The 21,980-nt window shown below is 40.5% G+C and overlaps 1 protein-coding gene across 8 annotated transcripts in view; it reads right to left on the bottom strand.

Annotated features, from left to right (window-relative positions):
- The window catches only part of TACC2 (transforming acidic coiled-coil containing protein 2), a 151,713-nt gene that overhangs the window by 119,200 nt on the left and 10,533 nt on the right, over window positions 1-21,980 (bottom strand). For all 8 annotated transcript variants that reach the window (XR_014895874.1, XM_085305251.1, XM_085305249.1 and 5 more), the window contains 2 exons: window positions 15,333-15,409; window positions 4,967-5,139 (listed from right to left, as the gene is read on the bottom strand). Coding sequence is in view for 7 of the 8 variants with exons in the window: in XM_085305251.1 (XP_085161377.1) it covers window positions 4,967-5,139; window positions 15,333-15,365 (206 nt within the window). In the remaining variant the exon portion in view is untranslated. Of the gene's footprint in view, window positions 1-4,966; window positions 5,140-15,332; window positions 15,410-21,980 lie in introns of those variants that run through there.

The following is a 21,980-nucleotide window of genomic DNA, read 5'->3' on the forward strand; positions in this document are numbered from 1 at the left end:
GTCACATGGGACAACTGAAAACAGTTTGTCCCCGTCCCCTTGACACCCTCCCTTCAGGTACTTGTACACATTGATCAGATCCCCCCTCAGTCTTCTCTTCCCCAGGCTGAAGAGGCCCAGCTCTCACAGCTGTTCCTCATAGGGCAGATGCTCCAGCCCTCTGATCATCTTTGTAGGCCTACGCTGGACTCTCTCCAGTAGCTCCATGTCTCTCTTGGACTGGGAAGCCCAGAACTGGACACAGTACTSGAGATGAGGCCTCMCCAGGGCTGAGTAGAGGGGCAGGATCACATGCCCGGACCTGCTGGCAACAGTCTTTCTGATGCACCCCAGGAGACCATTGGCCTTCCTGGCCACAAGGGCACATTGCTGGCTCATGGTCAACCTGCCATCCACCAGCACTCCCAGGTCCTTCTCTGCAGAGCTGCTCTGCAGAAGGTCAGCCCCCAGCTTGTACTGGTGCCTAGGGTTATTTTTCCCTAGGTGCAGGACCCTGCACTTGCCCTTGTTGAACCTCAGGAGGTTCCTCTCTGCCCAGCTCTCCAGTGTGTCCAGGTGTCTCTGAATGGCAGCACAGCCCTCAGGTGTGTCAGCCACTCCTCCCAGCTTGGTATCATCAGCAAACTTGCTGAGGAGGCACTGTGTCCCCTCATCCAGGTCATTGATGAAGAAGTTGAACAGGATGGGGCCCAGYACTGAGCCCTGGRGGWCKCCACTAGCCACAGGCCTCCAGCTGGACTCCACGCCACTGATGATGACCCTCTGAGCTCTGACTTCCAGCTAGTTCTCAATCCACCTCACTGTCCACTCGTCTAACCCACACTTCCTGAGCTTGCCTAGGAGGACGTTATGGGAGACACCGTCAAAAGCCTTGCTGAAGTCAAGGTACACAACATCCACTGCCCTGCCCTCATCTCCCCAGCCAGTCATTCCATCCTAGACGGCTATTAGATTGGTTAAGCAGGATTTCCCCTTGGTGAATTCATGCTGACTGCTCCTGATCACCCTCTTTTCCTCCATATGCCTGGAGATGACATCCAGGATTAGCTGTTCCATCCCCTTTCCAGGGATGGAGGTGAGGCTGACCAGCCTATAGTGGCCTGGGTCCTCCTTCCTGCCCTTTCTGAAGACTGGAGTGACACTGGCTTTCTTCCAGTCCTCAGGCACCTCTCCAGTTCTCCAAGACCTTTCAAAGATGATGGAGAGTGGCCTGGCAAAACATCCGCCAGCTCCCTCAGTACCTGTGGGTGCATCCCATCCGGGCCCATGGATTAGTGGACGTCTAGCCTGCCCGGAAGGTCTCTAATCCTATCCTCCTCAACCAAAGGAAAGTCTTCCCTTCGCCAGACTTTCTCCCTCACATCCAGGCTGCAGGATTCACGAGGGCTGCCCTTAGCAGTGAAGACTGAAGCAAAGAAGGCACTCAGTAATTCTGCCTTCTTCGTATCCCTTGTCACCAGGGTCCCCGCCCCATTAAGTAGTGGGCCCACATTTTCCCCAGTCCTCCTCTTGTTGCTGATGTATTTGAAGAAGCCCTTCCTGTAGTCCTTGGCATCCCTTGCCAGACTCAATTCCAGCTGGGCCTTAGCCTTCCTCGCCGCATCTCTACATACTCTGACTGCATTCCTATAATTCTCCCAAGCAGCCTGTCCCCTCTTCCACAGTCTGTGTAGTTTCTTCTTCTCTCTGAATTTGGCCAAGAGCTCCTTGCTCACCCATGCAGGTCTCCTGCCCCTTTTGCTGCACTTCTCACTCAGAGGGATGCACCGCTCTTGAGCTTGGAGGAAGTGATGTTTGAATACTAGCCAGCTCTCCTGGACCCCCCCTTCCCTCTAGGGCCTTAACCCATGAGACTCCACCAATTAGGTCTCTGAAGTGCCCAAAGTCTGCTCTCCTGAAGTCCAGGGTTGCAGTCCTGCTTGTTGCCTTACTTGTTTCCTGCCGGATCCTGAACTCCACCATCTCGTGGTCACTGCAGCCAAGGCTGCCCCCAACCTTCACATSTCTAACCAGTCCCTCTGTGTTGGTAAGGACAAGGTYCAGCAGGACACCCTTCCTTGTAGACTCCTCCACCATTTGTGACAAGAAGTTACCATCAGCGCAYTGCAGGAGCCTCCTGGACTGCTTGTGCCTTGCTGTGTAGTCCCTCCAGCAGATGGTGGTTGAAATCCCCCATGAGAACCAGAGCCTGTGATCTTGAGGCTACCTCCAGCTGTCTATAGAAGGCCTCATCAACTTTCTCTTCCTGGTCAGGTGGCCTGTAGTAGACACCCACAACAGTATCCCCCATGCTAGCCTGCCCTTTGATCTTTACCCATAAGCTCTCAACTGCCTCCTCCTCCTCCACCCCTAGGCAGAGCTCGATGCATTCCAGTTGCTCTCTCACATAAAGAGCAACTCCACYACCTTGCCTTCCTGGCATGTCTCTCCTAAAAAGCACATAGCCATCCATGGCAGCGTTGCAGTCACGTGAGCTATCCCACCATGTCTCTGTGATTGCAGTGAGATCATGGCCCTGCAACCGCACACACATCTCCAGCTCCTCCTGTTTCTTCCCCATGCTGTGTGCGTTGGTGTACAGGCATTTCAAAAGGTGGTCAGGCCTACAGGTTTCCCAGGAAGGGTGTACAGGGGTCCCCCATAGCCATGTCCCAAATGCACTTCCCCAGCTGCATGCACCYGTTGGAGGCCTCCCAACCCAACTTGTGTTTGTTATCTACCCTGTCTGTATGACACTTCCTCCCCCTCCCCCCCATCTAGATTAAAACCCTCTTTACTAGGCTGGCTAAGTCAGGGAGTTAAAAAAGCATGTGTTCCACTTTGACCACTTAACATTGGTACTGTCTTTTCCAGTTTCCTGGTAAACTAGATAGAAAAAAGTCTTTAAAGGCAGACATTGAAGGAATCTGTGTATTTGTCTTAAAATGCAGAAAAGAAAGTGATTACATAGAGATTCTTTCTGAGTAGAAAAAGAATACATAATTCAAATCTGAGAGGAGTTCTGCTGCTGCTTCATTCCTACCAAGGAAGCAATATTTAAGGCAAGACTGTGCCATTTAAGCTGGCACAAAATCTACTAAGTGGATGCTGGCACAAATGCTGTCTGATATATCAGAGGGTGCATGGGCATGGCGGAGGAGCAGTTCTAAGTACACAATATCCATCACATTGCCATTTTACAAAGAACTTAAGTTTGCAAGAATGTTACTCATGCTAGGCCTACATACAACATTCAACAGTTACTAGTATTCATCACTTTTAACCCCATCTATCTTTTGCCTTTTTCCCTAAGATAATGTGTATTGATAAGAATAGCAGGAGATGACTGTGTTGCTGTCACAAATCACAATGCATCACATTTTCAGTAGCTTACAATAAATCTATATTTATCATCTAGGACAGCATGGTTGCTTATCATTAGGCACATGCACAGTATACTGATTTTACAAGATACTGTCTAAAGAAACTAGAAGCTAGAGGATGCATGTGATATCTGTTAGCCATAATAAACAATGAAAACAAATGCATTTAAAAATCTCTTCCTGCTCAACTTTACATGACTCCAAATTCAAATTTTTATAACTCATGTGAATGACATCTGGGGCTTCCCCCATTTGAGATCAAAATGGAGAGACACTCTCAAAGAAACATAATTAAAACTAAATACCTTATTCAGTGTGTACTGAAGTGAGACACTTGATTACAATGTAAAAAGCTCTTAAGCAGGGACAAACAGACTGTATACTGCTTTCTATTGGTAAGTCTTTTAACATCACGCCATTTCTCTGCACAAGTTTCCCCTGAAGTTGTCAGTTATGATCTTATTACCTGCATTTTAATTTAAACTTCCACAAAATGTTGCGTGACATCAGTAATTTTATGCTCAATTTTCAACATATCTTAAAACACATACAAACACTCACCACCCTGCCTGGAATAGCATTATTTTACTTGTCTTCCTGTTTTTTGTTTCTCAAGATTACACCTTTTAAAGACTATGGCAATCAAAAAAAAAAAAAAAAAAAAAAAAAAAAAAAAAAAGCCAGGAAAATGGCTGGCTGGAACAGAGGAAGGCCCATGTCACACATACTCCACTTGAAAAAGATGCAGTCAGTCTGTTGTAAACTAGCCAATCTTAATGAAAGCTTGTATTAACACTTTAAAAGATACCCATAGCCTAAAAATCCTACATGTATACAAGTCACTGCTATGCCTTATAAGTTATATTTATCATTGTATCCTGGGTCACACCAATGAACTGGAAAGCATGCAGCCCTGTATTAAAATCATGCTGGTATTAGACAATTTCTCCATTGTAGCAGCTGAAAGCCTTGGTAACATGAGAAAATGCAAGACTAAACATTTTAAAAAGTATCAGTGCTTCAAAGGAAATGTTCCCTCTGGACTGTTTAATAAAATCCAGATTATGTTACTTTCCACCACCCTTAATTGCACYAAAGAATACCTTAACTCTGAAAGTAGTCCTGTTTATTTCACGTGATTAATTTTAAGAAGTTCAGAAGATACTAATAAGCATTAGCTAGACTGGTAGTTTCTAGTACTGTAGGTTTGCTGTAAAAAGCTGGCCATGGTATATTTCAGTTCTGTTTACAATTACATCTTACCACACAATCATATACGACTATACAAGAGATATCTCATGTTTCTCTGCCTCAGATAAAAGTTTATTAGTACGAGCAAACAGCAAAGGAAGTTTAGGTCAAGGGTTACTACAGCAGTTAGAGCTTTGTTTATAGCTACGTAGTGAAGAGAGAAAGTCAGTTTAGTAAACAGTAAGTAGCCTTGTTTCTGTCAGGTTATTTTGAAGACTGCATCATCACTCATCAAGAGCACAGATTTTGAAAATCAGTTACACAGTAACAGAAACTTAGCGAACATCCCCAACTATCAACAACAGCAGGKCTTAAATTATATTCCTATCACAGGAAGGAAGTTAATTTCTTACCTTGTGGGTCCTGGATTTAATGGGGAGATACTCTCAGCCAGTGGCACAACTGTAGGAAGATGATCTGAGATGTTTTGACCTCCAGATCTTTCTACACTCTTTTCCTGAGTGTTCCTTTTTATATCCTGCCCATTACCAGGAAGTTGGCCTGATTCTGAATCTTGTGGACTGCTCTGGAATGAAAAAGAACAATTTGAACAGCTACTGCTGTTTTGCAGAACAGGAAATTTTAGAGAGTAGGTAGCTTAAAGGGTTTTGTTCTGCCTACTGACAGACAACTTCAGTAGACTTCACTACTTTCATGGAATTTGCAGGTTCCAAAGCCAAGCCATTTTTTTTCTAGTTACAGAAAAACAGAAGGAAGTGGTTGAGCCAAAAAATAAATATGAGAAAGAACAGAGAGAAGAATGCAACAATTGCTCTAAAGCTGCTCAGGGCTTTTACTGACCCAAGGAGGGTATCAGTTTCTCTTTTTTTCCAAGCCTAGCAAATGCTTCCTTGCTAAGCAAGTTTAAAAAGGAGAAAGGATAGAAACAAGCTATAAACTTTAACACTTGTAACATTAGCAGCATCTTTGGAGTCAAGTTACAAACAAATAAAGCCAAATTCAATCAAGGCCCCACACTTGAATCCAGCTCTTAAGTTATTTCCCTCCCAATTCAACAATGCTCAGAACTCCTCTGAAATGAAATACTTGATTCTCTATTATGTTGCATTTCTGTAGTAACAGCTACAGAAATGCTATTATGCTAATTTGGTAATGCTGTATCATCTCTTCTCAAAGGTAAATGCTTACCCAGGATTTTCACCAGTAGCTGGAGACATGCCTTTACCTTAGCATTGCTATGTTTTAGTATTGCAAACTTGGTTTTGCTTTAGAGAGCTAGAAGGTAGCAGAGTCTTGGGCAAGCTGTTACTGTGGTGTACGTGTAAACCCTTGGGGTTCTATCAGTTGCTTACAACAGGTAGGGGCAAATTCCTGATGAATTTATTTGGCAAGAGTATCTTTAGAAGGCAAAGAAGTGATGATAACAGCTGCTTTGAACAGTATCTGAGCAAATTCTTCAATTATAATAAGAAAACTGGAGGGAAAGAAACATCAAGCAAAATAAAGTCTGAAGAAGGAAGCTACCTTTTCAAATCCTCTTGCATATCAAGCAATAGTGAAAGGAAGCAAAACTGATTAATCAGATCTTCAACACAGTAACACCATCATTTCAAGCATTCTTAGTTGTAATTGTAAAAGCCTAAGGCATTCTTATGGGTAAAGAGATATAAGGACACACTGACCACAACAGATCTATCTTAGAAAAATGTCATAGATGAAAAGCACAGGACACAATTCCGACTAATCTCTCGTTCCCCTAATTTTATTCTCAATTTTAAATTTATACTTTGTTCTAGGAGTCAGTAAATTTTTGACTGCAGAAAGCTATTATTTATAAAACTGCATTTCTCTGTGTGAACATGGTGTGCTGTCACACAAATAAAGACTTCTCTTTATCAGAGCCAGGAGTGAGAGATACCCAGTGGACAAGAAAAGTCCGTGTAACAAGCAATTGAAAAGGTCAGGACAAACTGAAAATATAAAAAGACTTCCTTTAGGCTTAAGGCAAATTTGATTAACTCTCATATCCTCTGCCTTTCCCCAGAGGATCCCCTTCAGTAGAGCTTTGTTTGAAAAATCTCTTTTATCACATCACTTTCCGCTGGGATAGACCAAAGGCCCTTGGTTTCATGATTATTAAGCACTTACCCAGCATGTGCTGACATCTGACATTTGAAATATTTATCTAAGTATATATGTTGGCCCCAGAAGCACAACATACAGCAAAAGCCTACTAGAACATTTCCAGATTTAAACAAGGAAGTTTGTTTTTTCCAGCCAGAAGACAATAGAGCTTGCTTAGGTTTGGGGGTTTTGTTTTGGTGCTTTGTTTTGGGAAACGTTAGTTTTGTTCTCATGAGTTTTTACGCTCACTTCAGCGAGCATTGCTCTGTACATACAGAAAGAACTATGAAAACATGTTATTAAATTAAGTACTGAACAAAACAATGACTTCTGCGACAACAYATAACCCTGCTGGAACATGTCTGTGGCCCACGTGACAACACTATCCCCACGCCCCAGAGCAGAGCCTTCCCCTCTTGCCTGTTAACCTTATCATTGTTCCAGAGAATGCAGCAGGTCGGGGTGGAAGGGTATTTCCATCCTGATGGCTGAGGAACTCTCAACTAGATGGGCCTAACTCCATGGAAACCTTTGGGTCAGTATTCAGAGCATGAACTGGACTTGATTCACCAGAGAGCAGGGCAAGGACAGGGCAGCGGGCTGGTCAATTCACAGCAAGCCATGTGAGGCAGCCAAGGTGCCATGCTCTAGTTTAGTCAATGTAGTGTGCCTTCCTGTGAGAGCTACATTTGGATCAGCCTGGGTGGTGGGTCACAAGAGAACGCTTCACAGTAGCAACTAGATGAATTATAATCTTCAGGCCACTGTAGACAAAAATGACATCTTTTCCTGTCCCRGGGCGGGGGGAGAACAGGATAGACAGGGTGAGGAGAACAACAAAGAACCCCAAGAAATTGGGCCAGTTTACAAATTTGTCCATATGCCTTCAGCAGTTGGTGAGAGCAGTGAGAACTAATTATCTTTCCTCCTTTCTACCACTATTGCCATCTCAATTTTGCTTCAGCTGATTCTGGTGCAGGCAGGAAGAACAGCTCACAGCTCTCTTCAGAAGATGAAAAGCTGCATGTTTTGTCTGCTACTTCTAAAGCCTCTGTCATCTTCCAAGGCACAAAGGAACACAGCAAAGAATTAACTCGTTAACCTACTGCACTCTTTGTACCCTCACATTCCTTCTAATTGATCCCTCTCACAAAATCAGCCATTTCGCACAAAGGGCTCCCTTTAGGCTATGCTACCATCCTCTCTGTTTTACTGGCCCAAAGTCATCCCACTTTCAGAGCCACAGCATCATGTGGATGCCTCCTGCACACAAATCTTTAAAATAAAGCTCCTTTCTGTAGATCTCCATCCAAAGACAGGAATCCCAAGAGTCACACAATAACCTGAATTTAGTCAGCAAGACAGACTAATTTATGGTATTAGAAGAAACACCACTCAGCAGCTTGTCAGATAATAAACCTAACGGTGTATTGCCATCAAAACTCAAACAACAGTAACAAATATGATGAAACATAACAGTGGTTATACCTGGTACTTACAAGCAGTACAATTCTTGCAGGAGAGTTTGAAATTTTAACAGAGTCAGGCTATTTTACCTTCTATTTCCTGGGTCTGACACTTTACAACATGGGGTCAGAATCTTTTGGTAGAAATTTGCTTGACTATATTTTCACTGTGTAACTCCATAATACACAAGCAGGCTACTCAGCATATACATTTTAAATAAACTCTACACCTGATCCTTTACCATCTGTTACATCAAGGCTTAAAAGAAAAACACAGTGAATGGGGCAAGTAGACAAGGAGAATGATAGCAGCAATATATGTCTCAAATTTAGCTAGATGCACAACGTGAAGATCACACCGAACATTTTCCATAAATTGGTGTGAAGTTTTTTTCTCCTTTTAATTGCTTTTTGCTTTTAGTGATCTCCTGTTTAAAGGGACACAGTCCAACTCACAGCTATCCCTGAGCAACTGTAATTGGCTAGAGAAAAATCTAATTCTTGTTCTGACAAACATGACCAAATTTAACATATATTAAAAAAAACCTGTCTATATAACATAACTCCTGCAGGAGCAGGGAGGAGTTTGAATTATTGACACACCTGTTCCTTTCTTCCCAGGCTGTTAGGTGTTTGAATGATCAAAAAATAAAGTTATCCTTTCACCTAGCCTGGCAAGAGCACATAGGGCCAGGAAATATTTTCAAGAGAAGGTTAAAGGAGGATTTTAATAATAATATAAAAATAAATCTTAGTGTAGATGTTTAAATGAAGGAGAGACTATTAACTTTCTAAGAGATAGAAAAGCTTTAAATATGGTTATTTACAYTCAAGGTACTAGTTTAGATTCACAGGCCATGTTCCTTTGTGATGACTATTCCAGCCATCAAAAAAAACCCCAAATTTAATTTCTCTCAAGTTCTTCAAATTTAACATACAAGGTTATTCAAATCAGTAGCTGACTTAGCTTTGCAGAACTATTTTTAATGAACATCTGTGAAAACAATTATAAAGACTACAAAAGTATCATCAGAAAGCTGTTATTAGAGAAATTACCACTGAGGTTTCAATACATACAAACTCTGAAGTGAATTTACTATAAGAAGCTTGCAACTAATTTCAYTTTATATTCAGTTCATATGTGGCATAACTTTTTATAATCTCAAAGTCTTAAACTGTATTAGTTAAAAGATTTAAACAAAAACTGTTGAGAATCTATTAAAAATCAGAATATAATTATYTAAGTCTAGGATAATGAAAAAAGTTTTTCACAGAGACTATACAAACAACAGAGGAACATAAAACCTATATTTTTTTCCTTTGTGTCTGAACCATATTTAAATGAATAAATCTATTTCTCCTGAAATACACAATGTACTTTGCACTAAACCTTTCCACAAACATTAGACTCTCTGAAAGAACACAAAATAAATCTACAGGATCATTTTACTTTTCTGATGTCTTTGAACAGGAGCTTAGAAGTTTAAAAAGAAAACTCTATTAACTCTGTAGCCAAAAGGATTAGCTGAGCTGCCATACCCTGGCTAGAGTTATCATACCAGAAAGAAATTCCTTTAATGCTACATGGGAGCCTGTTCACAGCACAGCTCCCAAAACCCAGACTCTGCTCCTGATTCAAAGCCATAGCAACAGCGTTACGCGCTGCTACAGCACTGTGTTTCCCAACAAGCCACCAGGCTCCTGATCATWCAGTACAAAACAGATCTGCTTTTAGAACCTAGTATTCACATCCAACCACCGCCCCCCCCCAACACACACACACACCCAAAAAAGTGAATTCCCTTAATCTCCCTTTCTACTTTCTCTCAAGGCTGTGTGCTTTTACATTTCCGCTCTGCAGCGTTCATCCATTAAACACATCCTTTTATAGCAGTTGCTGGAACATGCCATAACTCTGACTGTAGCTGAAAGTAATCTTTGGAGAGTTACATTAAGTTTCCATGCTCCCTAACTCCCTGTGCTCACTGGAGGGTGGGGGGGACTGGAACAAACCTCTGAAAGTCTCTATCAATAAACCAGAACTTACCTTTATTTTTTCTCCACATCTTCCACTACAAATTATTTTTTAGGGGGGGGGGGGAGGGGGTTTAAAGCTTGCCTGTTGCAAGCCTCAGCGCGTTCACTCCAAGCCACCCACCTCCTCCACGCGGGCAGTGGAGGCAGCAACGCGAGTGCAGGTGGACGCCGGGAAGCRGTGCGAAGGTCAGCCCATGGCGCCCAGGCTCGGATTTCAGGAACGACTGCCAAGCTGACCGAACCAGGAGGACGAACATATGGTCCCCRGTAAGGACAGCAGCCACACACCTCCCCAGCCAAACGCCTCGCACGAGCGTGACTTAGCAGGCTATTACCAGGCAAAAAAAGTGTACCCACGTGCACTCATCGAGAAGGCTCCACTGCAATATTTTGCATCTAATCTGTTGCTCTTTTCACTGCAGGACTGACTGTAGAGAAGGCAGTGGAAGTTATTCATTCAAAGCCTTAATCTGTAGGCTGTTCCTCATTCTTTTTACTACACTTCAGTATTAAATTCCCTTAAAATTGAAACTGAGACATCACAGAATAGCTTGCAGTGGTTCCTAACACACCCAAGTTAACAAAACAGTTTCTGAAACCTCCACCTAATGCCCTGACACCTACTAGAAATCACTACCAATGAAACATAAGAATSCCAGTCTGTTCTAGCAAAGTGGATAGAAGAAAAATTTTCAAGGTTAAATACTGTAATTCTTTTGTAAAATTGTACAGGTCACAGTTGGGAAATCATACCTGTAAAATAGCTCTTGTAATTTTTTAGGATAGAGCAGTTTTAAGGAGTTTTTTTTTTTTTTTTTTGTAGCTTTTCCTGCCTTTTTACAGGCACTGTAATTGGTTAGTAAGCTAGATTTTTCACTGTTTGTATCTTTAACAGTTGAGAAAATAGTATTTAGATAACCAGTGGATATTGCTGTAACAACCAGACCTTATCAATCAAATCAATAAACACTGGTCAACAAAATTACTGGTTGCAAGATGTTTAAGTAACTGGTTACTGACAATTAGGCCAGGCTTGACCATCAKATGATGGTCAAGACCTGAAGAACTACACATGAGATTTGGTTTTGTCACATCACAAGAGAGCCAAACTCTGCTTTTAATAAATTGTTACAGCAGTCTGCGTTATTTAGCACCCGCCCATTGCTGATAACAGTTCAGGTAAAGCAGTTTAGAGAGTGTTATGACCATGAATACTTCTGAGATTTTTGCCCTTAAAGCTGATGAAAGACCAAACATCATGACTTATTAATTACATGAACATATCTACAAAATGATCATATGAGAAAAGCAAAAAGTCTTTGTCCTTATGGGAGATTCCACAGAGAATTTTACAGTGTCAGTCTTTTTTTAAACAGTAATCGGCTCTTGCTTTTAGCTTRGTTTATTGTCTCCCACAGGAAAAAATTTTAGGTTCATGCCATTTCTAATTAAAAAACTAGAAGAGCCAGGAATGCAAAAAATGTCATTTAGTAGAGTTCTCATATAAGCTGCTGCTTCCTACTAATGAAACAGAGAATGGCAACTGCAGTAGAGTAATGAGTATTTGAATATTCTRGTTATAACTCTTTATTGTAAGTACTTATCATCTTTTCTTAATGGAAAATAAGTTGCTTTTCCTCCAGCAAAATAAATCCAAACCTACAGAAATGGCTCTGGCTGCAAATGTAAACATCAACATTGTTTCATATATATATTTAGTCACAATCTTTCCCTTGGTTTAGCATTCTTAACAGAATACACAATTTCCTCTCAGCTAAGGCAAGAGTAGCTCAGACCTTCAGGCTTCATTGTTCATGTTTAGGATCCTTCCAGCCTACTAAGAGCATTGAAATGTTTATCTTCAGATYCTCATAACATCAACATAAGTGTCTTCTCAACAACTTGCTATGTTTCAGCTTCTTGCTGTTCATTCTGTGAGAACACATATAGCAGATGAATGAGTCTGCGCCAGGCTAAATGAAAGACAGCTATACAGCTGGCTTCATGGTTCTTGTCAAGAACTACTCCTTCCTCACCTTCAGTCTTTCTTCTGTTTGTGCTCAGTAGGAAGAGGAAAATTCCCAGTTATCCTAGTAACTCCAGAAGTCTTACCACAGCTTTTTATCTTCTTTCATCCCCTTGCTGACAGTTGGATGAAGGCCTGAGGAGTACCTAAAACACTTTCTTAAAGGTAGTAAGTGTATGAGATGGAGCGTAGGATAGAGGCGATAATCTTGGGGAGAAAACCTGCATCACATAATTTTCAATTTCAATATCATTTTAGCTAAAACAAAATTCTGATAAATGTTTCTTAGTAGCCTAACAATAAAAAAATTTGAGAGGATGCTGCTAGATTTATATCAATTCCTATTAGGAAAATTCTCTCTAAATTGAGATCTAGAATCTGCTGTGCTCATCAGCTGATAGTGTTTGCTTGTCTAGCAATTACTAACTACCCTTAGCTGTGGAAAATGTTGGAAAAGATCCAACATTTTCACATCATTTCTAAATAGAGAACTGTAATTAATATATAGAGAGCTTTTTCATAAATGGAGAATATTTTTCCTTTTCACCTGTACTCATACAGGTGTTAGAAAAGGTGGTGGCTTTACAAACGCAAAGAAAGCTTTAACCATTAATTCAAGGGAAGGGAAGGAATGGTCTTCCAACTTCCTTATTACTATGCTTTCAAGTTAATACCCCAAAATAACTTTGCTTCTTCTTTCATCCCCACCATTTTCATTCTAAAGGCAAGATGACAATAAGTATAATAATTAAGCAGTGTGGTGAGAAGGGTCCCAGAACTTACATGCATGGATGGATGTATAATACTCTGAAAACAGGCAGTGTTCTTTTTGTTTAAATTCAAACAAATACTTGGCATTACTCACCACAGAAATTTAATATGGGACCTGTACTATTTTTCTTTGAAAGTAAGCATTAATGAATATGGTGCCAGGATGTATGCTGGATTTGTGTAAGTGTCACTAATGGGCACATTGGCCTATAGCTTATTGCCACCCTCTTCTATGGAAATGTTGATTAAAATGATGTGGAACAATTCTACTGTCCCGTGTACTCACAATGTGCAATGGATTACATGGGAAAAGAAATGAAATAAAATAAGAATTTAGAGTGTAAAAGAGGTGAATACTGTCAACACAATATGCTAAAAGAAAAGACCAGGCAGGATAACAGTTTATCTAATTAAAACCCTACTGGCAAAATTATTATGTAGAAAATTGGCAATGTATTTTTGTTCACAATTGAATATTAACAATGTAATGCTTTTGCATTATTTAAAAGGTGAGCCAACATACAGTACAAGCACTAGCGCTCACAGGAATATGCCCAGTTATCACCCACAGAAACTGAAGGCTGGAAAACTGCCTGCTAATGTGCCTGATGTATTATCTGTTGATCCTCATAACACTGGAATGTGAAAGAAGAACCATGCCAATTAACTAGATCCATCATTTCTGTATAAGCATGAGGAAGCTGAAACACATGAAGAAGTAATAATGCAGAATGTGCAGCAGTCAGATTTGTTTAGAACAATTAAATGGAGAAGCCCTAGCAAGAACACAGCATGACATTTCAGACAAACAAACTCTTCAGAAGTTATGGCCTCTCAAGCAAGTGTGCAGCTGTTGCCTATCTTACGTATTTCAAGGTAAAAAAACAAACAAGAAAGATTGGAGATTACATAATCACAGAATGGTTGAGGTTGGAAGGCACCTCATCTAGTCCAACCTCCCTGCTCAAGCAGGGYTACCTAGAGCACATGCACAGGATCGTGTCCAGGAAGCTTTTGAGTATCTCCAGAGAAGGAGACTCCACAACCTCTCTGGGCAACCTGTTCTAGGCAGTGCATTTGGATGGATGATGATGTGTCTAATGGGCAGTGCAACAGCTGAGATCTTCTGGAGTTCCAGAAATACTTTTCAGAGTTTCTCCACTAAAAGGAGGTAGATCTGTATTTCCCCTAATAAAGGCTGGATATTTAGGGTCAATTTGGGTTAAAATGCTGTTTTAGATTTGTTTCTTTCAGTTTAAATACATTTCAATTTATATGGAGTTTTGCTTTTCAAGGAAAATGCATCTTAACAGTAGTTTATATTTAATTCAGCATAAGCCCAGCATGCTGAGCCACTGACAGAGATCCTTGTTTGGAATAAACTTTGCCATCCTAATAGGACAGGGCACAAACCTAAAATCTCTCAGCAACTCAGGCTTCATGTACCACCAAAGCAAAGCAGAACATAGTTAGTCTCAATGTAAATTAACTTTGTTAAATATACTGCTGGCTCCAGCCTTATTTTATCTATTTATTACCTTTGCTTATTATTACTAAATTCAGTTTCTACTCTCCTCAGAGCAGTTTGTATCTTTACTTTTTCTGTAACTGCCTACTATATTCTTCATAGCAGAACATTTACTCCATAGATCCTCTCTTTTATTAAGTTCTAAACTTAGCACAGTCTCCCCTCTTTGATGTAAACCATATGTACAGGTTCTGTATGACTCAGCTGAGAGCTAGAACTAGGGAATGTTGTTGCCTGATAAATATATAAACAAAAACAACTCATGTCAATTGGTACTGACTATAACAACAAAACCCACTGTTCTATCTTAATTGTGATACATTGGGAAGGAAAGCTAGCATGCAAAGAAGGTTGAATACAGGCCATTTTTTCTAAAGAGAGATTGCTACCAAAGGAAAAAACATTTTTTTTTTTTTTACGACTTGCTGAAAACATAAATGTAGCTGCTTGCAAATTTGCAGTGTCAAAAAAAAAACAAAAAACAAAAAACAAAAAACAAACAAAAAAAACCCCCAAACCCAAAACAAAAACAAAAAAAGCCCAAAGCAGATGCACAACAAAAAGTACAGCCAAGCCTGATGCTAACTTTTTGAAATTCAAAGTATACCCCCAGGACACATAGTAGTGTCACTGCTGAAGAAAAAACAAACAAACCAAATGCTGCCCTCCCTCAATTACTTTCAGTAATACTTAGATATCAGGAGTGTAACTGAGAGCAGAACATAAATGTGAGGTAAGAGGCCAATGAAATTAATTTCTGTGAGCTTTGATGCAGGGTAGCAGGGAGAGGAAATATACACACTCACCTGGTTTTCTGCACTACTGTTCTCATTGCCCATTTTGTTGCTGAAGTCCAGTATTATATAGCACTAAAGAAACAGCACTGGAAGAAATAAGAAACCGGTGAGTCTTCTACATAAAAAAAAAAAAGGAAAGAAACAGCTGAATATTTGGGAGGAATATCATCTCGGTCCCTCGATCAACTGCCCCTCCTGATATGTAGTCTTATAATGGTTTTAAGTCATAAAACTAGGGAAAAAATAGCTCCTAATGGTTTTAATTTGTAATGTCTCCCTGCTGCCTCCACTACACTGGTTCTGCTTATGCTGACAGACACTCCTCTGAACTCAGTTTTGTTAAACTATTTCTGGTTGCTCATGAGCCTGGTGTACTGCATGTATCATTTGAAATGAAAGTGATTTTCCTTGCCAAAGTTACTTTGAATGGACAGCCAASAGGAAACCCTTTTTAACTGTATATAAACTTCTTTTACTTCTTGGAGTTCCTGGATTGAGTTGCGTTCTTACATTATTCGAAACAGCAAAGTTAAACTTGAAYGCTTACTAAAACAAAAAACTCTTTCCATGTATGTATTCAGCTTTAAGGAAAAGTAAATGCATTCTTTATCCTTATCATTGCACTCGTGCTGTTCTTAAGTAGGTCAGTTACACTTCTACGATTTAAACCACATTTTCTTTACACTTAACAGCATCTGCCCGCCTTAATTGCTATTGGTTTTACACTAATTCAATTCAAATTATTTAATTTCAAAAAATCCTCACAGCATTAGCACTGTGACCAGCAGCTGTGGAATTATTATCTCCCCGACATTGCTGATTTTTGTTTTTTGTTTTTTTTTACATTCGCTCTTGCATAGCCTGTTTGCAATATAAGTCCTGTTGTAGATATTTACTTCTTGCTCCAGACATTTTATTTTGGAGCTCAGACAGCAATATTCACATATAATATTTATTGAATTATGAGATAGCCAAAATTATACTCTGTCTTGAACTTTTTTTTCTCCAAAGAATGTGAGATTGGTCTGTGGCATATGTGAAGAAAAACTCCATTAAAGTCAATGTTGTTTTGTGACTTTAAAAGAAAAATTAAACTTTGTTAGCCAAGAAAACCACATGAGCTTTAGGAGTGTTATTAATTATTACAACAACACACTTTTTTAAATTTGAAAGATTATTTTTCTTCACAGCAGGCTTGGAGAGAGAGAGAGAAATTGTTGTGCTTATAAAYTGTGCTCTGTTTAGACTTGAGTGTCTTCAGGGAATATACTGGTGCTTGAACTTGCTKTTGTTGAAATTGCTGCGACCAGGATTGTACCCTTAGTGATTAATTAGCAGCACTAGCTTTTATCTGCAGAGATTACTACCAAATCATCTATCATTTTAAAAGAGTCCTGTAACTTAGTTAAAAACTGTCTGTGATATTTTCWAAATCATTATTTCTCAAGTATGAAGTGCTCCATCACAGAGTATTGTGCACACACAAATCATTTCAGACCCAGCTCAGTGAAACATTTCAAGACAACACGTTAAGATTATAGTATTTTAAATATGCACTGATATAACAAAATATTCTCACACTGTTTGAGCAGCTAGCTAAGGATACAATGCCTAGGAGAGAAATAACTTCTCTATAACAATATACTTCCCCAATGGCCACAGATTTCCCTGCAGGAGAATATATTGGCATTTCCATCCCACTGAYCTAACAAGCTTTTCTTTTCCAAGCACTTCTGTTCTCACAGACATGATGTGAAAACACCAGGAAATTCAAAGCTCCCAAATCAGTCCTTTCATGAGCATGTGCAGTAATAACATCTGCTAGAGAATGAATGAAACTCTCAAAGTCCCTATGGAGCCATTTAGTTAATCAGGGTGAGCCCCTGTATATGAGTGATACAAAATGCAAATTGAGATTAGGTTCTTCAACAAATTAGCCACTGTATTACATAATGTTCCTCAATTTATTTTAGATTAAATTCACTCCGGTATATAATATCCTTTCAAGGCTTCTGCACCAACTCAGCAATATGGATTCTTAAGAACAGCAGCTGCTAAGAGCCTGATTAGTGATAGTCAGTTGAAAGCAAAAATACTTTATTTACATTTTATTATTAAAATATATAGTTGTTAAAGTACAAAATTTTAAAAGTAGAGTGAAATTGCTAGCTATCACAAATCCCCACTAACATATCACATCAGGCTATCTACTTACTCTTTTCTTTCGTTACATACGAAACTTTACAATTCTCACTTCATCATTTGCTCAATAATGAAGATAAATGTCATAAATAGGGAATGAATTCTATGTAATTTCTCCAGTAAGATAAGTGATAATAATAATAATATATATGAAATACACTGCAGAGCAACTAAGATAAATTTTCAAATTCAAATTTTCTTTTAATGCTTTTTATATACATTATTTCTAAAACATTTTCTCAATGCATAAGCAACACTTAGGTTGTAAAATACATGCACTTTATCACACGTATAGAATTTAAAATAAACATTAAAAAATGCTAAAATCAATTCATCATATAATCTCATCTTTTATACTATCTTTTAAAATGTACATGTTATCATTAAAATTATTTTAGCACTACATTATTTCAGAAGTGCTCACTAGTACCAAATTGGTCTGACGAGGCCTATAGAGACATTTGTATGTGTACAGTAGAACAACTTGTTTACTAAAAGAAGAAGGGGGAAAGAACATCTAACTTTACACTTACATTCTGAGGTTATGTCTGGAAGCTTCGGATATACGGACACTTTCGGAGTGTGTCTTCAAACCATTCCTTCCATTTTCACCTCACGAGTCTCCACCTTATTTTCCTCCTGTTTCTCCCTCAGTCTGACATGAAATGTAAGCTTTCTTTCAGGGACCCACCTTCATAACCTGCTGAACAACCAACTTGCCTCCACCCCAGGCACAAAAGAGAACAAGTTATACTTCTTCCACCTGCCACCTCCTCCACCCTTCCTGGGAGGTACTGCTGTGGCTCTGCATTTCATAAACTAAATACTAATATTTTTCACAAAAACATTGTTTTTTTCAGAACACTCCCCCCCCCGACTGTTGAAAGCTCTCCAAAATATCTGTTAACTAATGTTGATGTTTATGTTCAGGTTACTTGTTAAAAATAATTTTCTGTTTAATCATGCTGAAGGATGGAGGCATGACAAAAACWCTTTGAAATGTACTGTTGCAAGCAGTACTGGTTTATGGGTGAGCTAATTGCTATTATTGATGCTCCTTGTCGATTCCAGCAATGCACCCATTAAAGAAGGCTCAGGAAGACAGCTGACAACAAGCGCCAGTGAATTTCTCATTAGCTGCAACTCCARTCAATTAACATGTTTCTGTACACATCAATAGTGCCTGCAAACAATAAACTGTCAATTTACTGCTTCCTGGCAAAGCAACAGTAAGTGGTCAATTTACTACATCCTGAAGAGCCATAAGGCAACATTACGGATTCTAGCATGTCAAATTTTTACCTAACATGAATAAATGGCAGGACTTTCATACGGTACCTATTTGCTGTGTCTTGGCTTTCCTACAGTTATTCTCTGTTRCATAAAGACCTGATCTACAAATATCTGACTTAAGATATCTGACTCAATATCTGCCATGTGAACAGCTAGAATGAACTGTTGCAAGGTCATGGTCTACGTGACTGCCCCTGCTTCCATAAATATCAAGTGGGTGATCCAGCTATATCAGCCTTCAGCATTATTATACCATTTTCACTCACTATTACTGATGAAAGAATTCTATAGGACGGAAGTAAATCATTTGTATTCCCAACTTTTTCAGGTTATACAGTATGGTACATATGAGCTGGTTTGGTGGCATGCGCATAATACAAAATGTCAAATAATTCTGTTCTATATCTCTCAGAGTGTTTAAGATAGCCGCAGCTGGAAAAATAAAGGTCTATKGTGAAGCTTAGAAATAAGATGTGAAAGTGGCTGCCATATCCTCTTTTCTCTGGTCTCCCTATTCTGCTTCACGATCTGGAAAAGCTGAAGTTCATCAAGTCAAAATTTTAGTCTGCTCTTCCTTAGAAAAAAAATAGAGCCATTGCCTTTAGACAATAAGGTAAGTAATATTTGTATTTGGGCCCTACACCATGTATTGGAAAAGCAAATATCCTATGGGAGYGCAGGAAAATACAAGACTGTTAATATATCCTCACTTCTGCTAGCTACATTATTTCCTCATATACAGAAACTGAGCTCATATTTGGTGCAATTCCATTTCTAATACTACGGCAAGAGAACTCCACAAAGTGAAAGTGGGGAGGCTGCCTTGCAAAACAGTTGTCTGACACAAACTCAAGGGGAAACAATGTTTTGGTAGTTGACTATGATTTCTGATTGTGTATTTGTATTTGCTATCAAAACACATGCAAAGGAGAGTCCCTCTGTCTGGCTAACCTTGGTTAAGGTCTGCAAAGCCATACAGACAACATCACTGTGGCCAGAACCATGAGTAATGTGAAAGGAAGGCAGTGACATAGAATCATAGAATCAGTAAGGTTGGAAGGGACCTCTGGAGATCRTCTAGTCCAACCTCCCTGCTCYGCAGGGTCACCTAGAGCAGGTTAGACAGGGTTGCATCCAGGCGGGCCTTGAAGATCTCCAGGGAAGGAGACTYCACAACCTCTCTGGGCARCCTGGTCCAGGGCTCCGTCACTCTCACAGGGAAGAAATTCCCCCTCAYGCTCAGGCAGAACTTCCTGTGCTTCAGTTTCTGCCCATTGCCGCTTGTCCCGTCACATGGGACAACTGAAAACAGTTTGTCCCTGTCCCCTTGACACCCTCCCTTCAGGTACTTGTACACATTGATAAGATCCCCCCTCAGCCTTCTCTTCCCCAGGCTGAAGAGGCCCAGCTCTCRCAGCTGTTCCTCATAGGGCAGGTGCTCCAGCCCTCTGASCATCTTYGTAGCCCTACGCTGGACTCTCTCCAGTAGCTCCATGTCTCTCTTGKMCTGGGRAGCCCAGAACTGGACAAAGTACTYGAGATGAGGCCTCCCCAGGGCTGAGTAGAGGGGCAGGATCACRTGCCTGGACCTGCTGGCAACAGTCTTYCYRAKGSAMCCCAGGAGACCATTGGCCTTCCTGGCCACAAGGGCACATTGMTGGCTCATGGTCAGTCTGTCACCCACCAGCACTCCCAGGTCCTTCTCTGCAGAGCTGCTCTGCAGAAGGTCAGCCCCCAGCTTGTACTGGTGCCTAGGGTTATTTTTCCCTAGGTGCAGGACCCTGAACTTGCCCTTGTTGAACCTCATGATGATTCTCTCTGCCCAGCTCTCCAGTGTGTCCAGGTCTCTCTGAATGGCAGCACAGCCCTCAGGTGTGTCAGCCACCCCTCCCAGCTTGGTATCATCAGCAAACCTGCTGAGGAGGCACTCTGTCCCCTCATCCAGGTCATTGATGAAGAAGTTGAGCAGGATGGGGCCCAGCACTGAGCCCTGGGGGACGCCAGTAGCCACAGGCCTCCAACTGGACTCCACGCCACTGGTGACGACCCTCTGAGCTCTGCCTTTCAGCCAGCTCTCAATCCACCTCACTGTCCACTCGTCTAACCCACACTTCCTGACCTTGCCTAGGAGGATGTTATGGGAGACAGTGTCAAAAGCCTTGCTGAAGTCAAGGTACACAATGTCCACTGCTCTCCCCTCATCTCCCCAGCCAGTCATGCCATCCTAGAAGGCTATCAGACATGCTAACACATAGCAACCACACTTTCCGATCTCCGGATCGAGAACACTCTCAACAGGAAATGCTGGCATTATATTTTTGACCTTGGCTAGAGCCCAGGCTTTGCCTTTGTCAATTTTCTGACCCACTCTTGTGTCTAAATTGGGATACAGGCACTAGCCCAACTATCCCAAGCAAGGCCTATTCACTGCAAGTTGTTCCCATCTATGCTGCTCTTCTGCTCTCTTCCCGTATGAATTCAAATCAGTTTGTGTAAACCACTAACTGTGAGAGCACTCCTCATCCTCCAATGTTTTAATTTATTCTCTTTGATTTTATGATAGAACTGGCAAGAGAAGTAGTACTGGCATTGCACTACTTTACTGTTATTTGCTGGAATTTCCTTGTGCTTTTTCACCCATGCTTCATGCTGGAGGGAACCCGAGCTCAGCCACAGAGACTGGCTTTCCTCAATCAAAAACGGATCTAATCCAGGAGGCCTGGAAGACTCAAACTAGGGGAAGACACAGCTCAGACTTAGAGGTTAGCTATGTAGCTGTTTAGTGAGTGAGGTATTCCAATATGATCCAAATAATTCATCATGAGTGATCAGATTTAATACTAGTATATACAATATTTGGTATACTTAACCACACACTACTCAGACACCTTAGCTTTTTATATAGAGAATAAATGCTATCTAAGGTATTTATATAGGACAATGTAGTTTAGGTTTATTTTACTTCACAGTATAAATATTGCCAAAACAAGACAGAATGCTTTTATACTTCTTACTTTTACATGATTGGTGCTATGTACTAAGCAGATTAAATCGCAAAGCTCTACTGAATCATTGAGCATACGGTTATGAACCAGCTATTCTCATATGCAAGAGTGAGGAAGGAGGGAGTGTTCAGAATTTCACTATCCTCTAATCTTGATA

This window comes from Rhea americana, unplaced genomic scaffold, assembly GCF_003343005.1.
Source record: "Rhea americana isolate MKP2758 unplaced genomic scaffold, rheAme1 scaffold_218, whole genome shotgun sequence".
NCBI lineage: Eukaryota > Metazoa > Chordata > Aves > Rheiformes > Rheidae > Rhea > Rhea americana.